Here is a 22,397-nt window from a genome sequence, read left to right as displayed (position 1 = left end):
GAAAGGCAAAGGTAAAATATCAATAGGAGATAATGGATTGAAACCATAAACAATTTCAAATGGAGAATAAGAAGTAGAAGAATGAACAGCCCTGTTGTAAGCAAATTCAATATGAGGTAAACAATTCACCCAATTCTTCAAATTCTTCTGAATTATTGCTCTTAATAATGTAGTCATAGTTCTGTTAACTACCTCAGTTTGACCATCAGTTTGTGGATGGGCAGTAGTGGAAAAAAGTAACTTAGTCCCTAATTTATGCCATAGGGTACGCCAGAAATGACTAAGAAACTTCACATCTCTGTCACTCACAATAGTCTTAGGTAAACCATGCAAACGAACAATCTCTTTAAAGAATAAGTCAGCAATGTTAACAGCATCATTAGTCTTAGCACAAGCAATAAAGTGTGCCATCTTAGAGAACCTATCAACAACAACAAATATGGAATCTTTGCCTGCAGAAGATTTAGGCAATCCAATTACAAAATCCATAGAGATATGTTCCCAAGGGTGAGAGGGGACGGGTAAAGGAGAGTAAAGTCCATGAGGTTGGATCTTAGATTTTGCCTGTCTACATTTAATGCATTTATCACAAACAGATATGACATCTTTCCGCATGTGAGGCCAAAAGAAATGATCAGACAAAATAGCCAAAGTTTTATCTACACCAAAGTGTCCCATCAAACCACCACTATGTGCTTCCTTAGTAAGCAACTCACGCATAGAACAAATAGGAATGCATAATTTATTTTTCTTAAAAAGAAATCCATCAAATTTAAAGAAATCACCAGATCCATGATTTTCACAAGATTTCCAAATATTTTCAAAATCAGGATCAGTTTTATAAAGATCTTTTAGAATCTCAAAACCAAGCAATTGAGCATGCAAATAGGAAAGTAATGTATACCTTCGAGATAAGGCATCAGCAACGATATTTTCTTTACCTTGCTTATGCTTAATCACATAAGGAAAGGTTTCAATAAATTCCATCCAACGAGCATGTCTCTTGTTTAACTTACCTTGAGACTTGAGAAATTTTAAACTTTCATGATCAGAATGAATGATGAATTCCTTGGGCCATAAATAATGTTGCCATGTTTCTAAGGCCCTCTTTAGAGCATAAAGCTCTTTGTCATAGGTGGAATAATTCAAAGCTGCGCCGTGAAGCTTTTCACTGAAGTAAGCTATGGGCTTAGAATCCTGCATTAAAACAGCACCTATACCAATACCAGAAGCATCACATTGAATTTCAAATGCTTTAGAGAAATTAGGCAAAACAAGTAAAGGGGCATTAGTCAATTTATCCTTTAGGGTTTGGAAGGCCCTTTCTTGTGTTTTATCCCATTTAAAGGTCGCATTCTTCTTAACAAGTTCATTAAGAGGGGCAGCAATGCTAGAGAAATCCCTAACAAATCTCCTATAGAAGCTTGCTAAGCCATGGAAGCTTCTCACTTCACTTGCATTCTTAGGGGTTGGCCATTCACGAATAGCCTTAACTTTCTCCTCATCTACACGAATTCCCTGTGATCCAACAACAAATCCCAAAAAGATAACAGAGTCCATACAAAAGAAACACTTTTGAAAATTAGCATATAATTTATATTCCCTCAAGATGTCAAACACATTTTTAAGATGATTCATATGATCAGTCAAAGATTTACTATAAATCAAAATATCATCAAAGTAAACCACAACAAACTTGCCTATAAACTTTCTAAAAACATGATTCATTAATGCCATAAAAGTGCTAGGAGCATTAGTCAAACCAAAAGGCATAACTAACCATTCGTATAATCCAAATTTAGTTTTAAAGGCAGTTTTCCATTCATCACCCTCTTTCATACGAATTTGATGATAACCACTTCTAAGATCAATTTTAGAAAAGATAGAAGCACCATGTAATTCATCAAGCATATCATCAAGTCTAGGGATAGGGTAACGATACTTTACAGTGATTTTGTTGATTGCTCTACAATCAACACACATCCTCCAAGATCCGTCTTTTTTTGGCACCAAGATGACAGGGACAGCACAAGGGCTAAGGCTCTCACGCACAAAGCCTTTCATCATCAATTCCTCTACTTGGTGCTGGATCTCCTTAGTCTCTTCAGGGTTAGCCCTATAAGCAGGCTTGTTTGGAATAGCAGCTCCAGGCAAGAAATCTATCCTATGCTCAATTCCTCTTAAGGGAGGAAGTCCATCAGGAATTTCATCAGGGAATAGATCTCTATAATCCTGCAACAAAGAGACAACACTAGAAGGCAAAGTGGGGTCAAAAGTATTAGTAGAAAAATAAATATTCTTGGGAATTACAATAAGAGCTTGCTCACTCATCAAAGCCTCTTGAATCTTACTTTTCCCACACAATAATATTTTTTTTTCACTATTTTCCTTCACTCCCACCATTCTATTTTTTCTTTTCTCACCTTCTCACCACTCTTTTTCCTCTCTTTTGATTGATTTTCAAGTAAAGTAATACTCTCTTTCTTTTCTCTCTCACTCATGCCACAATCAAGGAGATCTCTCCTTTGCTTGTAATCTTGAGTAATCTTTAGTTGATCTTCATAGGCTTGGATGGGTCTAAGAGGATTTAACACAACAGTCTTGCCTTTAAAAGGCACCTTGTAACAATTTCTAAAACCATCATGAGTAGCCTTACTATCAAACTGCCAAGGCCTACCTAATAACAAGTGTCCAGCAAGCATAGGGGCTACATCACATAATACATCACAAGTATAAACTCCAACAGAGAAAGTAATCAACACTTGCTTAGAAACCCTAATTTCAGCAGAATCATTCAACCATTGCAATTTGTAGGGCTTAGGGTGTGGAATTAAAGGTAAAGATAATTTATCTACAAGTAAAGTGCTAGCGACGTTAGTGCAACTACCACCATCAATTACCATGCTACACACTTTCTCTTTGATGAAGCATCTAGTGTGAAAAATATGCTCGCGTTGCTCATGTTCATCATCCTCCTTTGGTTGAATATTGAGAGCTCTTCTTGCCACCAAGATAGAGTCAACTACACCATTGCATTCAAGCTCATCATTTGATTCATGGGAGGTAGAATCATCATCAACATTATCAGCATCATCTTTATCACTTTCATGCACACTATCATAGCCACCATCATCTCTCAAGATCATAACCCTTTTATTGCTACAATCTCTCGCCATGTGGCCCACACCATGACATTTGAAACACTTAATAGGAGAAGTGTTAGATGAATAAGAAGAAGGTTTAGGGTTAGAAGTTTTACCCTCATACTTGGTCTTTATTTCTTCCTTGGCCTGGGATGTATCTTTGGCTTTGGAATCCTTCCATTTAGAAGTTGTCTTGGAGTCTTTCCAAGAGGACTTGGAACGTTTGTTCTTATTTCTCTGCTCCAACTTTATAGCCTTGTGTATGAGCTCTTCCTTGTCCACAAAAGTGTACAAGTCAAGCTTATCTCTCAACTCTGGCCTCAAGCCATCCATAATTCTTGACATTGCTTCACGTTCATTTTCTTGAATGTTTGCACGAAACTTCAAGATATTCAACTCATGCACATACTCCTCCACTGTCATAGATCCTTGAGAAAACATTCTCAATTTTCTATTCAGCTCTGTATAGTAGTAGCTGGGGACATAAGCCTTTCTCAAGTACCTTTTAAGCTTCTCCCACGTTTTAATAGGCTTTTTCCCAAGTTGGCTTCTTTTGTACTGTAAATCTTGCCACCAATAAACAGCATAGTCAGTGAAATTCAAAGAAGCAGTTTTTACCTTCCTTGACTCAGACAAATCAAGAGTCATGAAGATTTGGTCCATCTTCATTTCCCAATCAAGGTATTTTTCTGGATTGTTACTACCCTTGAATGAAGGATACTTTACTTTTTGGTCCGGTAAGTCAACACCACGCTTTGAGGATTTCTTTCCCTTAGGAGAAGGGGGTTCTTCATACTCCTCATCATCGCTGGGGATCTTATGCTTCTTTCCTTTAGAAGAGGAAGTCTCCGGCTCATCTTTATCCTCTTTATGGAACCTATGATCAAGTTCCAAGCGAAACTGCTGCAACTGTGTTTTGATAAGTTCTAAAACAGAGTTCATATCAATACTAGGGGATTCATCCTTGTTACTCATGTTCACAGAAGCACTAGAAACCATATAAGATAAAAATAGGTCCTCACACACACAAACTCACGTGTTTACTCTCAAGATAAAGTCACTCGTGATTCACAAAAAAAAAAAGTAATGGCTTTCTTTTTTTTTTTTTAATAATGAAAAACACACTTGCCTTTTACCACTCACTAAGCTTGTGGATAGAATCCAATGGTGAAACCCACAAATCAAGAAACTAAGGAACAATCAAGTGAATATCTTCTAAATTAAGGAAACTAGAAAACAAGCACAAGGTGAAAAGAGGATTTTTTTTTTTTTGCAATTTTGAAACAAATAGGAAAGCAAAATTTTCAAATAAAATTAAGCTTGTTAAAGGAAAAACCACACGTGACAACAAAAAATAAGAAAGAAAGAAATAAAAGTCAAAGAGTCAAATACTCAAAGACAAAAATAAAAAAAAAACTAAATAAAATAAGAGAGTAGCACAAATAGCAAATAAGAGAGTAGAGAATTTGAAAAGTGCTACCAAAAATAAAAAATAAGAAAGTGATCAACGTAAAAGACTTTCTTATCACCCAAGTTGACTTTTCTCTTTAAGTAACCTCTTGGTGACTTGGAGTTCAAGAATAGCCTTTTTCTACAGTCATAACTCACAGCAATATATTTTTTTGTAAATTTTTTTTTTGAATTTTCGGATTTTTTTTTCTTTTTTTTTCTCAACACACTAACACTTTTTTTTTTGCACGAATTTCTAGGTATTTTTTTTTCTTTTTTTTTAGAAGGCTAATAAAATGAAAACTCACATAAGATAAAAAGTCACAAAGATGAAGAAGAAAAAAACCAAAAGATAGAAGTAGATGGGGTAGATAAGAGATGATCACAAAAAAAAAATAACTCAAGATGAAAAAGAAGAAGGAAGGACAAGAATTTAAACCAAAACTAGCAACCAAAGCTCTGATGCCAATCTGATAGGGACGCGGAAGCAGAATCGTGCTAGTTTAGGGACAGAACCCTGAAACAACAAAAACACAAGAACAAAAAAAGAAAGGGACGAAATTTATGACGGAAATAAAGAAAGGTATGAAGTAAACAATAAGATAATGATCAAGGAGAAGATCCTCTAGAGCACCTGCCTCTAGGAACCTCAACCTTCGAAGACACCACAAGAGTTGATCACGCTCTTGATCACGTCGGTTTCTCACACGGGATACCACCACAAAGCACTAAGGCTCACAAGAGTTATAAACTCTAAAATGAATAATTTCATTCAACTTCTGTGTTCTTTACAATAGGGAGCATGCCTAATTTATATAGGCTTATAGAAAAATATTTCCTAAAATTAAAATCCTAATTTCCTAATACTAAAAGGAGAAATAATGATAAAATATTTAGCCACATAATTTAGGAGATGTGATCCTAAAATTATGGGATTACAAAATTTAGAAATTAATATTATAATTAATTCTAACCTTTGACTAGACTCAAAATAGAAAATCAAATCAAAGGACCATTAAAATAGGAAATAATTTAGGAGACAATCAAGGGATCATAAAGGATTTGAAATCACGCCACTCTTGACTTCTTTACTAGGGTTTCATGTCTCCTTGCATGCAAGAGGCTCAACTTGTAGTCTTCCTTGCATTGGGCTAAGGTCTGCATCTCTTGGGCTTGACTCTTCATGAGTTTGGATCTTAAATACATTATACACATATAGATGCTCTCCTTTGGACTTGAGGGGAGTGCCCCAATGCTCTCCAAGCTCTTGAACTTCTTGCACAAGACTGAACAAGGCTTGCTTCATAGCTTTGGTTCGGGCTCTTGTCATTGGACCTCCAATATGTTGCAATGGGTCTTTAGGTACGTTGGATTGGAAGTATTGGGCTCCTTCTATGTCACCATGCTCATGATTACCATCCTCAGGCTTCGTTGCCATTAATGTTATGTCACCTGTGCCATGGGGCCCATCAGACCGTTAGCTGGGGAATAAGAGACTGGGAGTGATCAACGTTTGTGAATTTTTAAGACCATTAGTGAATTTTTCAGTGTTAAGAATATCAACTTCAGAGTCACCCACCTCTTCACTTACAATGCAACTCATTTTGACTATGGCATCATTTTGTTGATCATTTCCATCTGAGTCGGCGCCTCAGGTATTTTCCTCACACGACCTCTGAAGTAAGCCGCTAATGGTGGAGGCACATGTAGTATGGTACTGAAAAAGTTGGCTGGAACAAGATTGGTATCGTCCTAGTTATTTGTATTTCACACTGGAAATATTAACTACCATCGCGAAGTTGGTTCCTTTATCTACACAGTACTAAATTTCCTGTTCCTTTATTGGTTTGAATCTACATTGTCATTATCAGGTGGTCATTGAGGCTCAACAAAATGCTGTTGAGTTCCAAGACAATGTTTCTGTCTATGGTCACTTGTCTTCGGTGGAATGGCGGTTGTTGTCTGTACTGAAAGATCATGGGCTGGACATGGCTTCCTGCTTTATCTTCATCTTCAACTGTGGTATCGTTGTGGACAATCCTTGTTCAATCAGAACTCGAACATGTTCAAATTTCTATTCTGAAACTCATTTCTACAATCTTGATGTGGAAGTATGAAAATGGTAGTATTTAGTAGCCATTCCGCTTTTGGATTCTATACAAAGCATTCAAGTTGAACAGACGGAGCAACAGTACAATATTGAATATTTAGATTTTAGAATTTCAACATCTGTGTTTTAAAATGTAATCCAAGACTATTCTTAGAAAAAGTTTATGCATTTCCCAAATACTGGCTACTCAATTGCTTTATTTGTTGGAGAAGCTCCTCGTTCTCCGTAAAAAGTTGCCATTATTTTTAATTTATTCTTATTAAATTTAAAATGTTATTTACAAAAAAATTATTGGTAATTGTATTTATGAAAATTAAATTTAAATTATTGATATGTAAAAAAATGAAATTTTAAAAATATTTCATTTATGACATTTTTTAACTTTTTGGCGGATATTGATGACACGTGAATTTCGCGCGCACTTCGTTTGTTTTCTCTTTCGCTCTTCCTAGCACAGAAAAAAGATCGCTGAAAATGGAGGAGATGGACGAGATCGAAGCCGTTCCTCAGGTACACCTTTTACGCGCCTTACTTTTAAATTTCTGCCTCTTGCTGTTTGGCTTCAGAGAATAGAAAAGGACATTTTCAATTTCCGTTCCACAGGGATAAGAACTTCATCCGACGTGATTTCATTTCTATTTTAGAACGAGAAGTGACTACAAGTTAAAGAATAGAAACAGGACAAAATTGTTGATTACGCTTATCGAAGTTGATGAACTAAAATTGCAATGAACTCGAATGAGTTGAACTTCCCTGGTTACGCTCAGCTGAATGAAAACTATCTTATATTTAAATTTACAGCTCTGAAAATATAACACTAGAAGAATCTTCAATTTCTCAGGACCTAGTTAATTTTAAATGTAACCTTTTTTTAATTGTAACATTTATACTTATATGTTTTCAACTCTTAATCATAAAAAATATTTATATTCTTAGAATTCTAGCTTTTACGGGTAATGGTTAGTTATCTTTATAGCAGGAAGCATAGCCTTTGTCTTTGTAGGTTATGGATGTGCTTGGCTTTTCAAGAGACGGTACTTGAGTGCTAGTTGATCCGGTATATGATTGTGTTTTTGTTCAATAACAGTGACAAATAGTTTTTGTTCTTTGTTTTGTAACATTTTCAACAGTTGTCTTGAGGTTAATGAGCAGGTATCGCCGCATCGTGCTTGATAGATAATGGAAATTGTCCAATTGTAAGAATGTTGATTGACTTAACTGCAGAGATTCGATAAACTAATACGATTATCAAAAAGGAAAAAAAGAGGCAGGGAAAGTAAAAAAGAATGGAAAAGGGGCAAAAACAATCAAAATTTTAGCCTGGAATTGCATGAGGTTCTGTAAAATAATTATGATTGTTATATGAGAGTACCAAATATGTTAACAGTAGAAATTAACTTCCAGTTGCAATATTTAAGTTTTATTTAATTAATAATGTTCTGATTAACATCTTGTAGTGTGAATTAAAGTGAACGAAGTCTGAATAAGGTGATCCTATAAATTTGAATAGCATACAACATATTATGTGCCAGTAAATAATAAAAACATCAAATAATTTTTCATTTTTTACTAAAGAGTGAAATCACTTCAAGCTAGTTATAAACCTGATCTTTTGGTTTACCACAGGGCTTTGTTAATATTACAAAATGGCATCTGTATAAGAAATACCATATATGGGCAGATGATTAACCATCAAAGAGGGAAGAGAAAATTGCAAAGAAGTGTGTCATCTTATGATTGTTGTTTTAGCAACCAACAGCTTTTTACTTGATACAATGAACGAATCTGATTATCCAGGGAAATAAACTAATTTGTCCTTCCCATGGTATAAGTCATAACCATTAAATGTAGTTCTTCATAACCTACTACCTACGTTATTACATTTTTGTCATCACACCCTTTTAACTCAAATCTAATTTTTGAACTTCAATGCAGGTTTACATGGCATGCATTTTACACGGTCATAGGTAAAAGTTCCTTGTATTTTTAGAAGTATCTGCTACCCAACTCCACAAATGTTTACTTGGTGCTTAAATAAAATTAGATTTTCCTTGCATAGGCAGTGAAGTGTGCGAAGAATAGTTTTATTGGAAGGTCATTTAATATTGCATGGCAAAATTTTCAGAGACTTGAAAAAGCTTGAAAAGAAAATGCAAGGGCAAAAATAATAGTGGTCAGTCAAGCAGCTTTTGTTTGCATTATCTTATTGCTGGTGAACATCTTCAAGGAATGTCATTCATTCCTAGAGATCACTCATCATCGGTTCTGTGTTATAATTCGGGTGTTATTCACTACACTATGTTCTAATTTCCCTCTATTCTTGTTTTTTCTAAGTCTTTTTGGTATCTTGTGGCACTTCAGTGTATTTTCTGATAAAGAAATATTCAAAGTCTGAGTGGGCTTATTTTACAAGAGAAAAAAAAGATTCATTTTAATTAAATTTCCATTAAGCATGAGATTCATTTTGTAGGAGCTCTAAAACAAATAATGAGCAAAAGAATTTGTAAGATAGCTATAAACAGATAATGTCACTGAGCTGAATTGTGTGCACGTTATTTTTCATATATAATTTCTATTTTATCTTCCTTCAAAATGGTCCGTTAATCTTCTGAAGTTGAAGAATTCCAAATCGATTTGTGCAGAATAGGGGTTTCTTATTATGATTCCAGCCATCGCCGACTTTACGTGCTTGAAGCTTGGGATAATGGTGACACAGGTTTCCCACTGATTGATCTAGGTATAGTTTCTTATCATTGTTATATTTGAATATTCCTCCTAGGTCTCACGTTGCGTGATTGATTTAGTTTTCTGCATCTCGGTTTCATTGTAATTTCGTTGTGTTACTGTTTTGTAACGTCAATAACTTTTTTACAGTGAAATATCAAGCGAACCCTTTGGTCATTTACACCAGCACTAAATGTGAAGAAGCCTTCTTGTCTGCTCTGCAACGAAGTGGTATAATGCTTATTATGTGGTTGAGGTCTAAAATATCAGGTTATAGGACCCTTAAACTATTTCAGTGATGCAGAAGGTCAAGTAGACAATGCTCCTACAGTGAAGCTTGTGAAAAGCTCAATATTTAGCTATGAACAAGCATGGCACAGGTATTGAAGTTGTCATGATGTTGAAGGGAAGATATGGTTTTGAATCATTTTTTGTATTGAAATATTTAAATACTAAATTTTGATGTCTGTTCTTGATAATTCACATTGATATGTTTGCTCTATGCAGCACACAAAATGAAAATGGTTTCACTAGCAAAAGTAACAAAGGACCCATGTTGTATTCTTGGTTGGCCTTTAGTGATTTGCAGACACCTAGTTAATGGTGGATGTTTAGGGCCATCCTTTTTAGCATATATAATCGTGACGGGGCATCATCACCTCTGTCATTGCATGTGCACAGATGTGTGCAACAGAGTTTCCTCTGTTAACTTTAATGTATATTCCTTTAGTTGTCCAAATTAGGTGTAATGGCAGTGAATTAGTAGTTTTTTTTTTAATCTAGGTGTTATCCTATAAATTTATAGTAGCTTCATCCAAACTTTTCAATTCTCATCTTAAATTCTAGTTTATTTAATCAGAGCACATGTAACTATTATCGATATTATGGCGCCTTTTTGGTGAATCTACCACAAATGGATAATGAATGAAAGAACAGCATGAAAGTGGGATGCGATCTGAGTATTCTATTGCTCCTTCTGCTTTCTGATTCTACAGATTAATCTATCTTCGGGTACCAGGAATGGATGATGGATTAAATGTCAAGGAGAGGATTTGCTACGTGAGTCAGGATATATCTAGTATTGTACTTGATCATCTATGTCTCTGTATATCATAACAATGGATGGTCCATTTCCTGAGGTTGTCGTCCAATAACTAATATTAATGCATGCACATGGTTAGTAATTGTAGTCTTTCTTCTTGGACTATTAGTTCCTTGTATATGGTTCCAAAATTGATGAGGATTCAACAGCTGGACCCTCAGGGTACAATGCATATTTAATCTATCATCACATGAAAATTAAGGTACTTTTATTGTTGATAAATTTGTTTTATGTTCTTTGCTTAAGTTAACTAAGTATTTTAACCAAAATCTGTATATTTGAAATCTCGACAACAATTTGTATGAGATCTACTTTTATAGTATGTTCTTACTGAAGTCACTTCCTTTGATTGTGTAAAGTGATCTAAATGTGTAATATTCCTATGTTTTCTTTTCCAGTGATTGTTTGATTTCTGCTGTCAATCTCAATATTCTAAATTTCCATGTTCTTACTTCCCTGTTGCAATTGCAGTTGAATTCCGTGATAGACATGAGAAGTGAAGTGCAAGTTCGTGCCAGCGGTGGCCTTCTTGCAATATTAGAGAATGAGAGGATTGTAGACACTCTTGAACAAAAGGAATCTGGCAATGCATCAATAGCAATAGATTCTGTTGTAGAAATTTCACTGTATCCTTTTACTTATTCTTCTTAACTGGGCGTGAGCTACGCACAGCATGGACTTTAAGAAATGAGTCGACGGTTCATGGCTTTTATAAATTATCCGGCTTACTATTGATTTTATTAAAAAAAAAAAAATAGTGAGCCCAAAGTGAGCTCTTATGTAGTGCAGTTTTCTACACTTCAGGCAATCCATCTTTCAATGTGTTAAACATTATCCTTTTTGAGAAGAGATGTTTAAACTTCACACTGACAATACAGAAATAAGTTCCTAAAACTTGATGCGGCAGCTCATGAAGCATTGCAGATATTCCATATAGACAAGCATCCAAGCCATATGGGCATTGGGAGGGCAAAAGAAGGGTAATTGCTAATGCTGACTGAACCTTGAACTTTTTACTTTAAATATGTGAAAATATTCGAGTTCATATTCCTGAATTGCAGGTTTTCTGTATTTGGGATGATGAATAAGGTTTGCTACCGTTGTTTGAATTCAAATTTAGATTATGCCAATGTGGTAGCACGCATAACTAACCATTTGTACTTCATGCAGTGTGTGACGCCACCTGGCAGGCGCATTTTGAGGTAATGAGTGTTAAAATATGGCAGAGTCAACATCTACATCACTCCATAATTTTTTTTTGTCATTTCAGAAGCTGGTTCTTGAGGCCTGTACTGGACATTGAAATTCTGAACTACCGGTTAAATGCTGTATCCATTTATAGTTTAGTATATAAGCTCTTGCTATACTTTCGTAAGCTTCAGATTCATGAGAATGAGGTTAAACTTCAATATAATGTCCCTTTGCAGTCCACTGTATTTTCAATGAACCATTAAATGCAAATTTTCTTTGATGGAAAATAGATATCTTTCTTTCTTTGCTCAGAAGAACTGGTTACTTCTTTACGTGAAACCCTGAAATCTGTGAAGGACATTCCTTACTTGCTGAAGGTAACAGATTAATTCAACTCCTTTTTTCTTGTCTTCCACTAGTCAGACTAAAAATATTAGTTTCAGTAATGTCAGCTCAAGAGTCTCAGGATACTCAAGTAATTGAAAAAAGCATGATTTGCACAACACAAACTATATATATTTGCTAATTGCATGTCGAAATTTTGCATCAATCGTTTAAGTAAAGTGGTTTTCATCCCGCTACGCTGGGTTCCTGAAAGTGTAAACTACTGTTATTTGAAGATTGACCAATATGATTCGGCACGACGAAAAATTATGATGTGCCAATTGTTTAGTGAAATTTGCTTTCGATGCTTCTCTGTTCTGCATTCCTTTCAGACTAATATTTTTAGATATTTGTTTTCAATATTGAAGAAATTTGATTCCCCAAGCTCGACATGTACCAGCTCTGATTGGACAGCTCTTCTGAAGGTAAACATTCCTAATATGAAAAAACTTTGAGGTTCTTATTCGGATGCTGGCATGAAGAATGCTTGCTAATTTTTTTCTTGTTCACCTTTGCTGTGAATCCATGTTTGGTTTTACCTGTTGAAAAAAAAAAAAAACTATTTTTCGTTTAATATTCTTGACATCTTCTAGAGCATTTGTGCACTGTTGCACATAAACAAGATATTTGAAGTTGGAATTTCTGAAGGTCTACGAGAAGAACTGACACGCTTGAAATTGAATATCATTGAGAAGGTGCATATCTTTTTTCTTGAAGTGTACGTGTGTACGAGTACGGTTATATCAAAGCCTAAATGATTTCTTGGTGTTTAACTCTGTTGCAGGCAGTTTCGTGCATAACGACAGAGCTTGCTTATGTGTATGAGCTGGTAACTTTATTTATTTCACTGACTTCACCTTCATTGAAATGGTGACTAATGTTTATCATATTTTTGGAAACTAATATCATGGAAATACATTTTGTATTTGCGCAAAACTTTCCCTTGAATTGGGTGGGCGGAAGTTTAACTTAAGAGTAGCGATAAAATTTCTGTGTTGATGTGGAGGTGCCGAAGCATAAAACTGATTTAAGCAGGTTAATGGGCCTGAATAAGTTATCGGGCTTGATTATCGTCACAAACAAAATTTATCCAATGAAAGGTGCATGCTTAAAAGGCATCTGATTTCATCACAGCTAATAATCAATGCTTGACCGGTGATGTGTTTTGCAGGTAATTGGTGTTATTGACGTAAACAGAACGAAAGAAAAGGGGTATGCTACGGTGGTTAAAGAGGGTTTCTGTGATGAGGTTAAACCTAATTTCCTTGTTTTTTATTTCCACCTTGATATGCCAATAAAATGAAAATATGCTCCTAGTATTGAGCTTTGACATCAATATCTTTCCTCATAAACGGGGCTTCTTGAATGAGATTGTAACAAATAATTTAGTCAATGGATGTTAAGGTTCAATTTATGCATATTTCATAAGATCTCCTTCTTTCATGAAGTAGTCTTTCTTATAGTAAACCGTGAACAATTTGTTATGGAGTAGTTGGATGAGCTCAGGCAAATATACGAGGAACTGCCTGAATTCCTGGAAGAGGTGACTTCTATACAAAATTTAATTCAGCAGAAAACAGTTTAAATTTATTTTAATAATGCTAGATATTTTGACAGGTTTCGTCACTGGAACTTGCAGAACTTCCTGATCTGCGCAAGGGCAGGCTTGTTCCTTGTATTGTATATATACAACAAATAGGTGGTTCTGACTCTTCTGAAGTGTATTTGTATTAGAGAGAGAGTAATAACTGACGATTTTTCATTGCCCTTCTAATATGAAAAAAGTGTGCTTCGTCTACTAACAGACTTCCTTAAGTGTTTATATGTGCGGTGGTAGATATTAAGCGTAGCGTTCCTCTTTAAGACAAAACATGTTCAGAAGGTAAAGTTATTGCTGTACCGTGCGTTGAGTGCACTAAAATTTTTGTTGGATTTTTATGTCACATGCCAAGGCATGTCCGTGTAATCGCTAAACTAGTGAGCTGAAGGGAAGGCTATGGAAGAAAGGTTGGAGACTTTAGAAGGGTAACGAAACTTGTTAATGTGAGGATTCTTTAGGTCAGTGATTGCAGTTGTGGAGCAAAATTAAGTACCAGAAGATTGTGCCTGTTACGTAGAGAAGTCTTGCAGTTTTGTATCAATTTTTTTACGTGATGCCAAGATGTGCCTCTAGGTTTTCAGATGTTGAATTTAGATATCGTATGTCAAAATTTGGTTGTAGAATGTATATCTATCCGGGAAGGAGCTTTTTCCTCCACCACAGATTGGATTTAATTCAGACATGTTAATTTCCTGATTTTTAGCGATGGACGTGATCATCTTATCAACATAAGGCTAGCTTAGATGTGTAATCTACATTTTTTTCCCTTGACCTTACGTAGATTTCATTATTGCATGTTGTCTTTTTTCATTATAGGTTATTTGATGTGCATTTTTGAAGAAAAACTTGAAGAAACCACTATGGAGAAACTTGAAGACTGGGAGTTTACAGTACGTTGATGCTTGAGTATCAAGAGTGAATATCTGCAATCAACACATTCTGCTTCAATGATAATGATTTCAAATGTAGTTTTCAGATGCAGATGGAGAGACTAAGAGATTCTTTTATCGAACACCAAAGACACGAGAATTAGACAGTCTTCTAGGTGACATCCATCATAAAATTTTAGGTATCAGTAGAAAAATATTCTCCATTTTTAATTTTAGGTATTAGTAGAAAAATATTCTCCATTTTTATTAACTTGTGATGTCTACTTATTTTCAAATAATTTTCTCTAAATAATGAACTTCAAATTTTATTTAAAATTTTCTATATCAAACTACTACATAAGCCAGGTATAATAATAGTTTAACTTGACTGTAGATTGCAGCAGCTAAGAAGCATACATTACTTTTTTCTGCATCATCCATATCAAATGCCTGTACTGCATACTCGCCCCTTTATCCCCAAAGGTTCTGGTCAAAAAGTTTTCGGCAATGCCAAAACAGTTTAGAACACCCAAAAAAAAAAAGAAAATGTGGAAAATAAAAATGTAAACATTTTAAGATGCAACATGACGAATAAAAATGTTAAGAGATATTCTTGGAAAGCATTGAAACTAAACAAGACGCTCTAAAATACTCAAAAATGCATGCTCTAATCAAGTCAGAAATTGAATTGAATAACTTTTTAATGATGGATATTGTATTATATATTCCACTGCTTTTTTTCATCTATTTTTATTTCAAATTACACTGTAATTTTAATAGTTTATTCATGATACCCTTTTATAACAAGATATGGAAAGGGCAATTACTAGAGATTTGCTGTCACATATACTTTTGTTCTCATCCCATTTGACAAGGGCAACAAATTTTGCAGCTGAACTGGACTGGTAAGAGAAACTTCATCATTATTATAACTAGTACTTGCTGTGACTTGTTCTTGATAACTTGATTATTCTCTTTCAGCCTTTTGTCACTGGCTCTGGTTGCTCGTCAAAACAACTATGTGAAGCCTTTACTGACTGAGGAAAGCTTGATTGACATAAGAAATGGAAGGTGCAAGCCATCTTGCTTTTTGGTTCTAAAAATTAAAGTCAATCTCTGAAAAAGTAGAAGTACTAGTGTGGTTAATGGCCAATATCTGTGCTGTTTATAGGCATGTTCTGCAGGAAATGACTGTGGACACATTTATACCTAACGATACGAAGGTTCTTCAAGATGGTAATGGATGTTTACATACATTTGAATGTTGTGCAAATCTCAATACAGTGGAAACCTGCCTAGTTAGATGATACTTACTCGTGTCCTTATTCTTTATATATTTTCTCTATGCCTATTTCAGGAAGAATTAATATAATCACTGGTCCTAATTTTTCTGGAAAGAGCATCTATATAAAGCAGGTTGGTTGTCAGTTCTTTATCCTTCCAAGATATAGTAGTCTCTAGGGCATATGGTTGGTAATTTCTTCCTTTTCGTTAGTTCTTTACTTTCTCTGATATGTGATCTTTGGCATTAGAGAGTATAACTACAAAGTATGCATCCTCTTAGCAAGGACCCTTCTGTAACAATTATTCTGGGCCTTTCCAACAGATTAAACTTCTGGGATGTTTATTTCCTTGACATACTCTCCCAAGTGAAGCTACTGAATAATATCAAAGTGCATCTTTGTTCCCTGTTGCTATATGACAATAAGTATGGCAAAACTGTTTTTCAGGTGGCATTAATTGTTTTCCTATCCCACATCGGTAGTTTCGTGCCAGCTGATGCAGCAACTGTGGGTTTGACTGATAGGTTTGATTAACTTATAACCATTGTATTTCTTATGCCAGTAGTTAAGTTATCTTTGTAACTTGGTGACATAAATTCCAATCTTAATGTTGCAGAATATTTTGTGCAATGGGAAGTAGGCTTATGACTGCTGAACAATCAACTTTTATGATTGATCTTCATCACGTAGGATTGATGCTAAGGTATAACTAGAAAAAAGCTGGTTGGAGTGGCTAAAATACATTGAAAAATGAACATGACATCTCAATCGCCTAGAATTTGAATTATTTCATTGTGTCTAATGCTGGACAGTCCTCTTTTAATAATTATTGATTTCCTAATAGTAATTCTCCTTCCACGTGCTTGTCATCCAAATGATTAAATAGCTCAAAGGTTTTACAAAACTTGCAGGCATGCAACCTCACAATCTCTCTGTCTGGTAGATGAATTTGGTAAAGGTACTCTTACAGAAGGTTAGTTCTCTCTAAGTTAATGTGCTATGTACATCATTAATATCGAATATGAATATCTACATTGCAGATGCTAGTTTCTAGCATACATGTTTTTATCTCCTTTCAGATGGCATTGGCTTGCTTGGTGGGACCATAAGCCACTTTGCCAGTTGTAATGAAACCCCAAAGGTTAATGGATGTTTCTCTTCCTAAATTTTTGAACCTTGCTTGGTGTGTACTATAGTTGGTTAATTTTTGAACCTTACCATCCAGTTAGTTTTCCCATTGCATTCTAAATTCAACTTCCATTTCATTCTCCTGGCCTGCGCCCTTTTGCATCTAAGTGGCAGTCAAATCTAATTGGATTGATTATTTCAATGTAAAAATACATCCAGTTTCTTAATTAAAATTATGGGTTGTCTAAGAGGGAGAAAACCATGTGAATAACGAGGTACTAACATTTGTTTTTAAATAGTATAATATCGACTGATCTCTTCCATTATATTTTCGGTTTTGCATCCGCTTCAATGAGTGGTTTCTCCTATATGAAGCTCCAAATCCTATCTTTACATCTTAGAGGAAGGTGAAGATCTAGTTTGCTTCGTGATGACACCACCAAGTAGGTACCGTAATAGGGAAAATGCAGAAAAAGATATAACTAAAGGAAGCTCAAGATGGTCGACATCATCAAGTAAACGAGTTTGCAATGCTATAGCAATTAAAGTAAAGCCTTTTGCCATTTTATAGAATTAATAATCCCTTGCTAAGCTTTCCGTTTTTACTGTGACTCATAAGTCAGTTTAAACTAGAACATTGTAATCTTCCTGCACTACAACAACAACAACAGACCTTATTCCACTAATGATGGTGTCTTTTTAACTGATAGTTACTCTTGTAGGGGCTGTTAACTTGCAATTAGGTTTTGATCAATTCCAAAGTCCCCTGTTTATTCCTATTTAACTGGTTAAGTTCCTTCGACTGGCTTGCATTTGCCAACTAATTCTCACTACCCGGGACATTAGAAGTTAAAAGCCAAATTCCTTTGTCTGTGATAACATGTAGATTCAGTTTTACACATTTCAAAGCATCAGTTTTCAGGACACCCAATACTACATATCCAGGAAATCTTTAATAAGGAGGAAGTGTTGTCTCATACTGTAGATGAGTATATGCACTTCCCCATTTATCTCTAGAAATTACCAGCCCCAACTCAAGAAGAGAGTGATAGGGGACTCTAACTCGGAGTTTGCTGAGTGAATTTTGTAACATGCAGGTATTTGTGTGCACTCATCTCACTGAGCTATTGGAAGAGCCTTACTTAACAAAGGTTATGCTAATGCATCTTTTTGTGGTTCAAGTTTTTGAACACTCATTGTTAAGTCATCGCTAACATGGCTATCTATTTGTGTATTTTAGTCCAAGAAGGTTCAGTTGTACACAATGAGTGTACTGAGGCCTGACGACAATTCCTCACAGATGGAAGACGTTACATTTTTATATAGGTACCTTTCTATCGCCTCTGCCAAGCCATTGGGCTAAGGATTCTATCTACCACGAGATGGTCGCTTTATTTTGGAAAATTCGGTTGGATGGAAATCGCAAAATGTTTCATCAAATTCATTAACTTAAGATATTTACAGACCTAATATGTTGGAACTTTTCTGCAAGATTGGTTCTATCATAGAATAAGGAAAGGGGAAACAGTTTCCTAAAATGTTAAATTTGAGCATGCATGTGTCGCAATAAGCTCAGTTTTAGTTCTTAGCATGTTTATATAGCATTTGGATGAATAAACGGCCGGTGACTCCTCCCACTTTGTGTATTGTGATTACTTGGCACTACATTGATGTAGTCCTACGACCTTACTTGAACAGGATCTATTCTATAGGCTCACATCTCTGTGTCCTTGAGTTTCAAGACAAGGACCACAGGTTGATATAGTCCTGTTGCTTTAAAGATATTTAATGTTTGTTTTCATATTGTTCAATGCAGGCTTGTTCCCGGGCATGCACAATATAGCTACGGTACTCTTTTGCTTTCTTAATCTGGGTATCCTCTGAAATGTTGATGAAATTGACGCTAGGTTTTTTATATCCTGCAGGGCTTCACTGTGCACTACTTGCTGGTATATCTACTACAGGACAACTTATGTCTTGATAATATTCCTATTTCCAATAGCAGATAACTCTATAAGAAATTCTGTTTCTTTTTATGATTGCATTTATATACTCCGAATGCATAAGCATTAGCAAATAACTGTATAAGCATTTGTACGGGAGCTATTGACACTTAGGTCCCTACTTCAATCTCAAAAGGGTCATTTGTTCCAGAAACTAAATCGTCAATAGTTTCTTTAAAAAGACCCAAATAACATTCACCCTAACTTTAATTTCGCTCTGTACAGTCCATGAACAGTATCTATGAACCATAATACAAACCACACGTACATGCAGGCGTTCCAAATGAAGTTATAGAAAGAGCAGAAGTTGTGTTGGATGCGGCTATAAATAATAAGCGTGTTGAGCGGCTGTGCAATGAGAACATATCAGCTCAAGATCGTCAATATAAGGTGTCATTTTAACTTTTAAGAGTTAAATTTCAGACATGTTTGATGGATTTTTTTTTTTGATACTTTTTAACTTGAGTTTATATTTACGGATTGAATGCAGGATGCCTTAGAGAAGTTGTTGCAATTTGATATTAACAAAGGGGACTTGACCACTTTTTTCCAGGACTTATTTCCTTAGCCTGTGACTGTGTTCCTTCATTGAGGAAAATGATTGCTTTTTCTTCAAGGTATTTTCTTTCTTTTCTGAAAAACTAATATGAATGTTTGTCTTTACTATCTTCGGATTCTTTAATTAAAGGATGATAAAATAATAACTACTTCCATTTTAAATATAAGACGTGTTTTGAAAAGTCTCACAATTCAATGTATGCAAGGCATTTTACATATATTTCTATAGGGCAATTAATGTCTTCCTTCTTAAAATGCTCAAAAGAGCATGTTAAAATTATTTACTCTCACATCACTATGGTTCATTCATTTCCCATGTAAAGAAGGAAAAATTTGAAAAAAAAAATTAAAATCTTAACTGCCTAATTGTCTCGGTAGGTGTATTTGAGTATGTTAGATAAAAATGTCTTATACTCTTTCCATCTTATTCATTAATTTAAACTTACTTTCAACATGTTTACTTAGAAATGTTCACTCTTGTAAGAGCCAAGAGGCATTGCTTTAAAATTTTGGGGCCATGGACATTTGTGAGCAAACTTGTAGATGTTTTTAGAACGGATAATGTAACACACCAAATTTTTTTTTTTAAATAATTTAACTCAACCATAGTTGGGTTACAGACACCCAACACATTTTTATATCAATAATTTCAATATAAAATATTTTATAATTAACATTTCAGATAAATTTTTACCTCCCACATGCCATTAGGCTAAATCACATTTGTCCATCCTTATACTCCCAACAAGTAAATTAAATCACATTAGTCCATCCTTATACTCCCAACAAGTAAAATAAGCAATTTAATAAATTTTCAACACAAACCAGTTATTTGGCCTTATAATCATGCCATTTTAACCAATCCAAAGTAAACCAAATATTAAAATTACAGTCATCCAAATTGTACTAAAAATAGAAATAGTTTGAAAGGCATGATTACATTTATATATTCATATAATTGACAATAAACAAAAAGCCCTAATATTGGCAATATAACACATTATAAATCATAAATTAAATGCCCAAAAGAGACAGTGGATCTATACCACTAAGCCTCTGGGACTCCTCCACGTGTCACTCTTGGCTCTTCTCCTGAAAATTGTTAACCACATAATGAGACTCAAAAGTCCCAGTAACCAAAGCCAATTTATGATAGTGTATACAAACAGTTAAGTGTGTGCTTACTAAGTGAGAATTAAAAATAATATAATTCCAACAAATATAAGAAATATTACAATACACACAAACAACCATCCTTATATCCCTCCATTAACCTCGAGTCGTAGCCCTCACTCGGTGCTAAATTACCCGGCCAAAGGTAGATTAGCCCGAGCCCTTACAAATCACCTATTGAGCTCCAATAGGGGCGTACCACGTGGCACATAAATACAACAATAATAGCAAGTCTCCCAACACCTCCCACAATAATTAAACAAATTCATAATAATATTGCACAATTATACAATATTAAAAAATTTCATAATTTTCTCAATAATCACCCAATTAACATGAAGTAACACTAATCGCAAATTAAAAGCATGGTTACCTTGTGGCTTTTTCAATAAATTATTCCTTAAAATTTCTCTCTCACCACAATCTTCACCAGTAATACAATCTACAAAATAACATATTATTTATAAATATTAGTTTCAATTTTTGAAACTAATAAAATAATTCTAATAATAGAATTAAAAATATACATAATTCCTAATCTCAATCTTAATACAAATCTATAGTTAATACTATTAAGTATAATTTTTAACTCCTCTTTTAATTATCAATATTTTCTTTTTATTTTATAAATTCGCACCTAAAATACTCAAAAATTAAAAATTAAGTCTCTAGCTTAGAATCATAATCCTATAGCCATAATAATTCATTTCTCATCCCAAATAATCATCTAAACCTCAATAAATCAACATATATTTTCAGATCTAGTCTAAAATTTTATCCATAAGCCATAAATTCAAAGATCATTAACAAATTTATACTCTATAACATTTATTATACTACTAACAACCTCAAAAATCATATTTATTCAACATAAATTCATCCCTCTTTCAGATGTTAAATTTTCTACCACTACAAACTCAGAAACCAAAGAAGAAGGATGACTAAGAAAAATTTTTAGAACACTTACTTAGTCTTGAAAAGCTTAAAATCACATCCTAAATATCCTATTAAAAACTCTTACCTTAAAACCCAGCACCGGTGAATTTGGCTCACAGATGCTCTCTCTGCCGAAGCTCACGCACGAAAGAAGGAATGAAGAAATGAAGGAATAGGTGAGTTTTTATAAAAATTCAGTGGGTCCCACATTTTTTTTATTATTTTCTCTCTCTTCTTCTTCTTTTCTTTTTATTATTATTTTATTATTGTTACTGTTGAGGCGGCGGACGAAGCAAATTCGTTTTCTTCTTCTTCTTCCTTTCTTTTCCTTTCTTTCTTTTTATTATTATAATAATAATAATTTAATAATATTTTATTTTTTTATTTATTATTATTATTTTTTTTATTTATTTTTTTATTTATTTTTATTTTTATTTATTTATTTTTTTATTTTTTTTTATTTTTTTTGCATACCTTTTTTTTTATAATAATAATTTAATAATACTTTTTAAAATTTTTATTAACCCAAATTAACTATTAAAATTTAAATTGGGATGTTACAGATAACATTTAGATATTTTGCGAGAAAAAAATTGAACACGTTCTTTTATAATCATTTTTTAAAATTCACAACTATTCCATTTTTATTAATAATGTCCCTTTACAATCACATTTTAAAGATTCACAATATGTCATATCAACCAATACCTATGTTGTTGTAAATAGGACGTTGTAGATTTAATC

The 22,397-nt window shown here is 34.2% G+C and overlaps 1 protein-coding gene and 1 long non-coding RNA gene across 7 annotated transcripts; one reads left to right on the top strand and one right to left on the bottom strand.

The window, feature by feature from the left end:
* The first annotated feature begins 7,172 nt into the window (after positions 1–7,172).
* LOC129295970 (DNA mismatch repair protein MSH5-like) lies at positions 7,173–21,903 on the top strand. Of its 6 annotated transcripts, none has more exons than XM_054934561.1 (35): positions 7,173–7,212; positions 8,638–8,669; positions 9,345–9,439; positions 9,577–9,657; positions 9,731–9,806; positions 10,422–10,485; positions 11,000–11,154; positions 11,407–11,508; positions 11,590–11,617; positions 11,699–11,730; positions 11,799–11,856; positions 12,010–12,096; positions 12,472–12,528; positions 12,697–12,798; positions 12,888–12,932; positions 13,275–13,352; positions 13,596–13,646; positions 13,721–13,802; positions 14,520–14,593; positions 14,673–14,772; positions 15,381–15,477; positions 15,554–15,643; positions 15,744–15,808; positions 15,930–15,988; positions 16,303–16,379; positions 16,472–16,558; positions 16,767–16,828; positions 16,935–16,996; positions 18,081–18,134; positions 18,224–18,309; positions 18,800–18,831; positions 18,909–18,932; positions 19,261–19,376; positions 19,477–19,603; positions 21,773–21,903. In XM_054934561.1, exons 1-34 carry the CDS (start codon positions 7,177–7,179, stop codon positions 19,552–19,554), a joined length of 2,424 nt encoding a protein of 807 aa, XP_054790536.1. In that variant the 5' UTR covers positions 7,173–7,176; the 3' UTR covers positions 19,555–19,603; positions 21,773–21,903. The 6 variants fall into 6 exon arrangements, with proteins under 6 accessions (XP_054790536.1, XP_054790535.1, XP_054790534.1 ...); XM_054934560.1 differs by having other exon boundaries at positions 21,751–21,897; XM_054934559.1 differs by lacking the exon at positions 21,773–21,903 and having other exon boundaries at positions 19,477–19,725.
* Positions 20,360–21,790, bottom strand: LOC129295971 (uncharacterized). Its single transcript, XR_008589671.1, has 3 exons — positions 21,739–21,790; positions 21,091–21,159; positions 20,360–20,636 (listed from the first exon to the last, which is right to left on the bottom strand). It is a non-coding gene; the product is annotated as an uncharacterized LOC129295971 (long non-coding RNA).
* Positions 21,904–22,397: the final 494 nt, after the last annotated feature.

Source organism: Prosopis cineraria, unplaced genomic scaffold (genome assembly GCF_029017545.1).
Source record: "Prosopis cineraria cultivar Desert tree isolate PC_DT_omini unplaced genomic scaffold, ASM2901754v1 PC227, whole genome shotgun sequence".
Lineage (NCBI taxonomy): Eukaryota > Viridiplantae > Streptophyta > Magnoliopsida > Fabales > Fabaceae > Prosopis > Prosopis cineraria.
The sequence above is the reverse complement of the archived record's forward strand: the minus strand, read 5'-3'. Positions and strand labels throughout refer to the sequence as shown.

Excerpts from the sequence above, each read along its gene's own strand:
- LOC129295970 (XM_054934561.1), top strand. The coding sequence starts at position 7,177 with ATGGAGGAGATGGACGAGATCGAAGCCGTTCCTCAG. Across the intron at positions 9,658-9,730 it reads GTCTGCTCTGCAACGAAGTG|AAGGTCAAGTAGACAATGCT; the intron begins GTATAATGCTTA and ends TCAGTGATGCAG. Across the intron at positions 16,997-18,080 it reads GTTGTAATGAAACCCCAAAG|GTATTTGTGTGCACTCATCT; the intron begins GTTAATGGATGT and ends TGTAACATGCAG.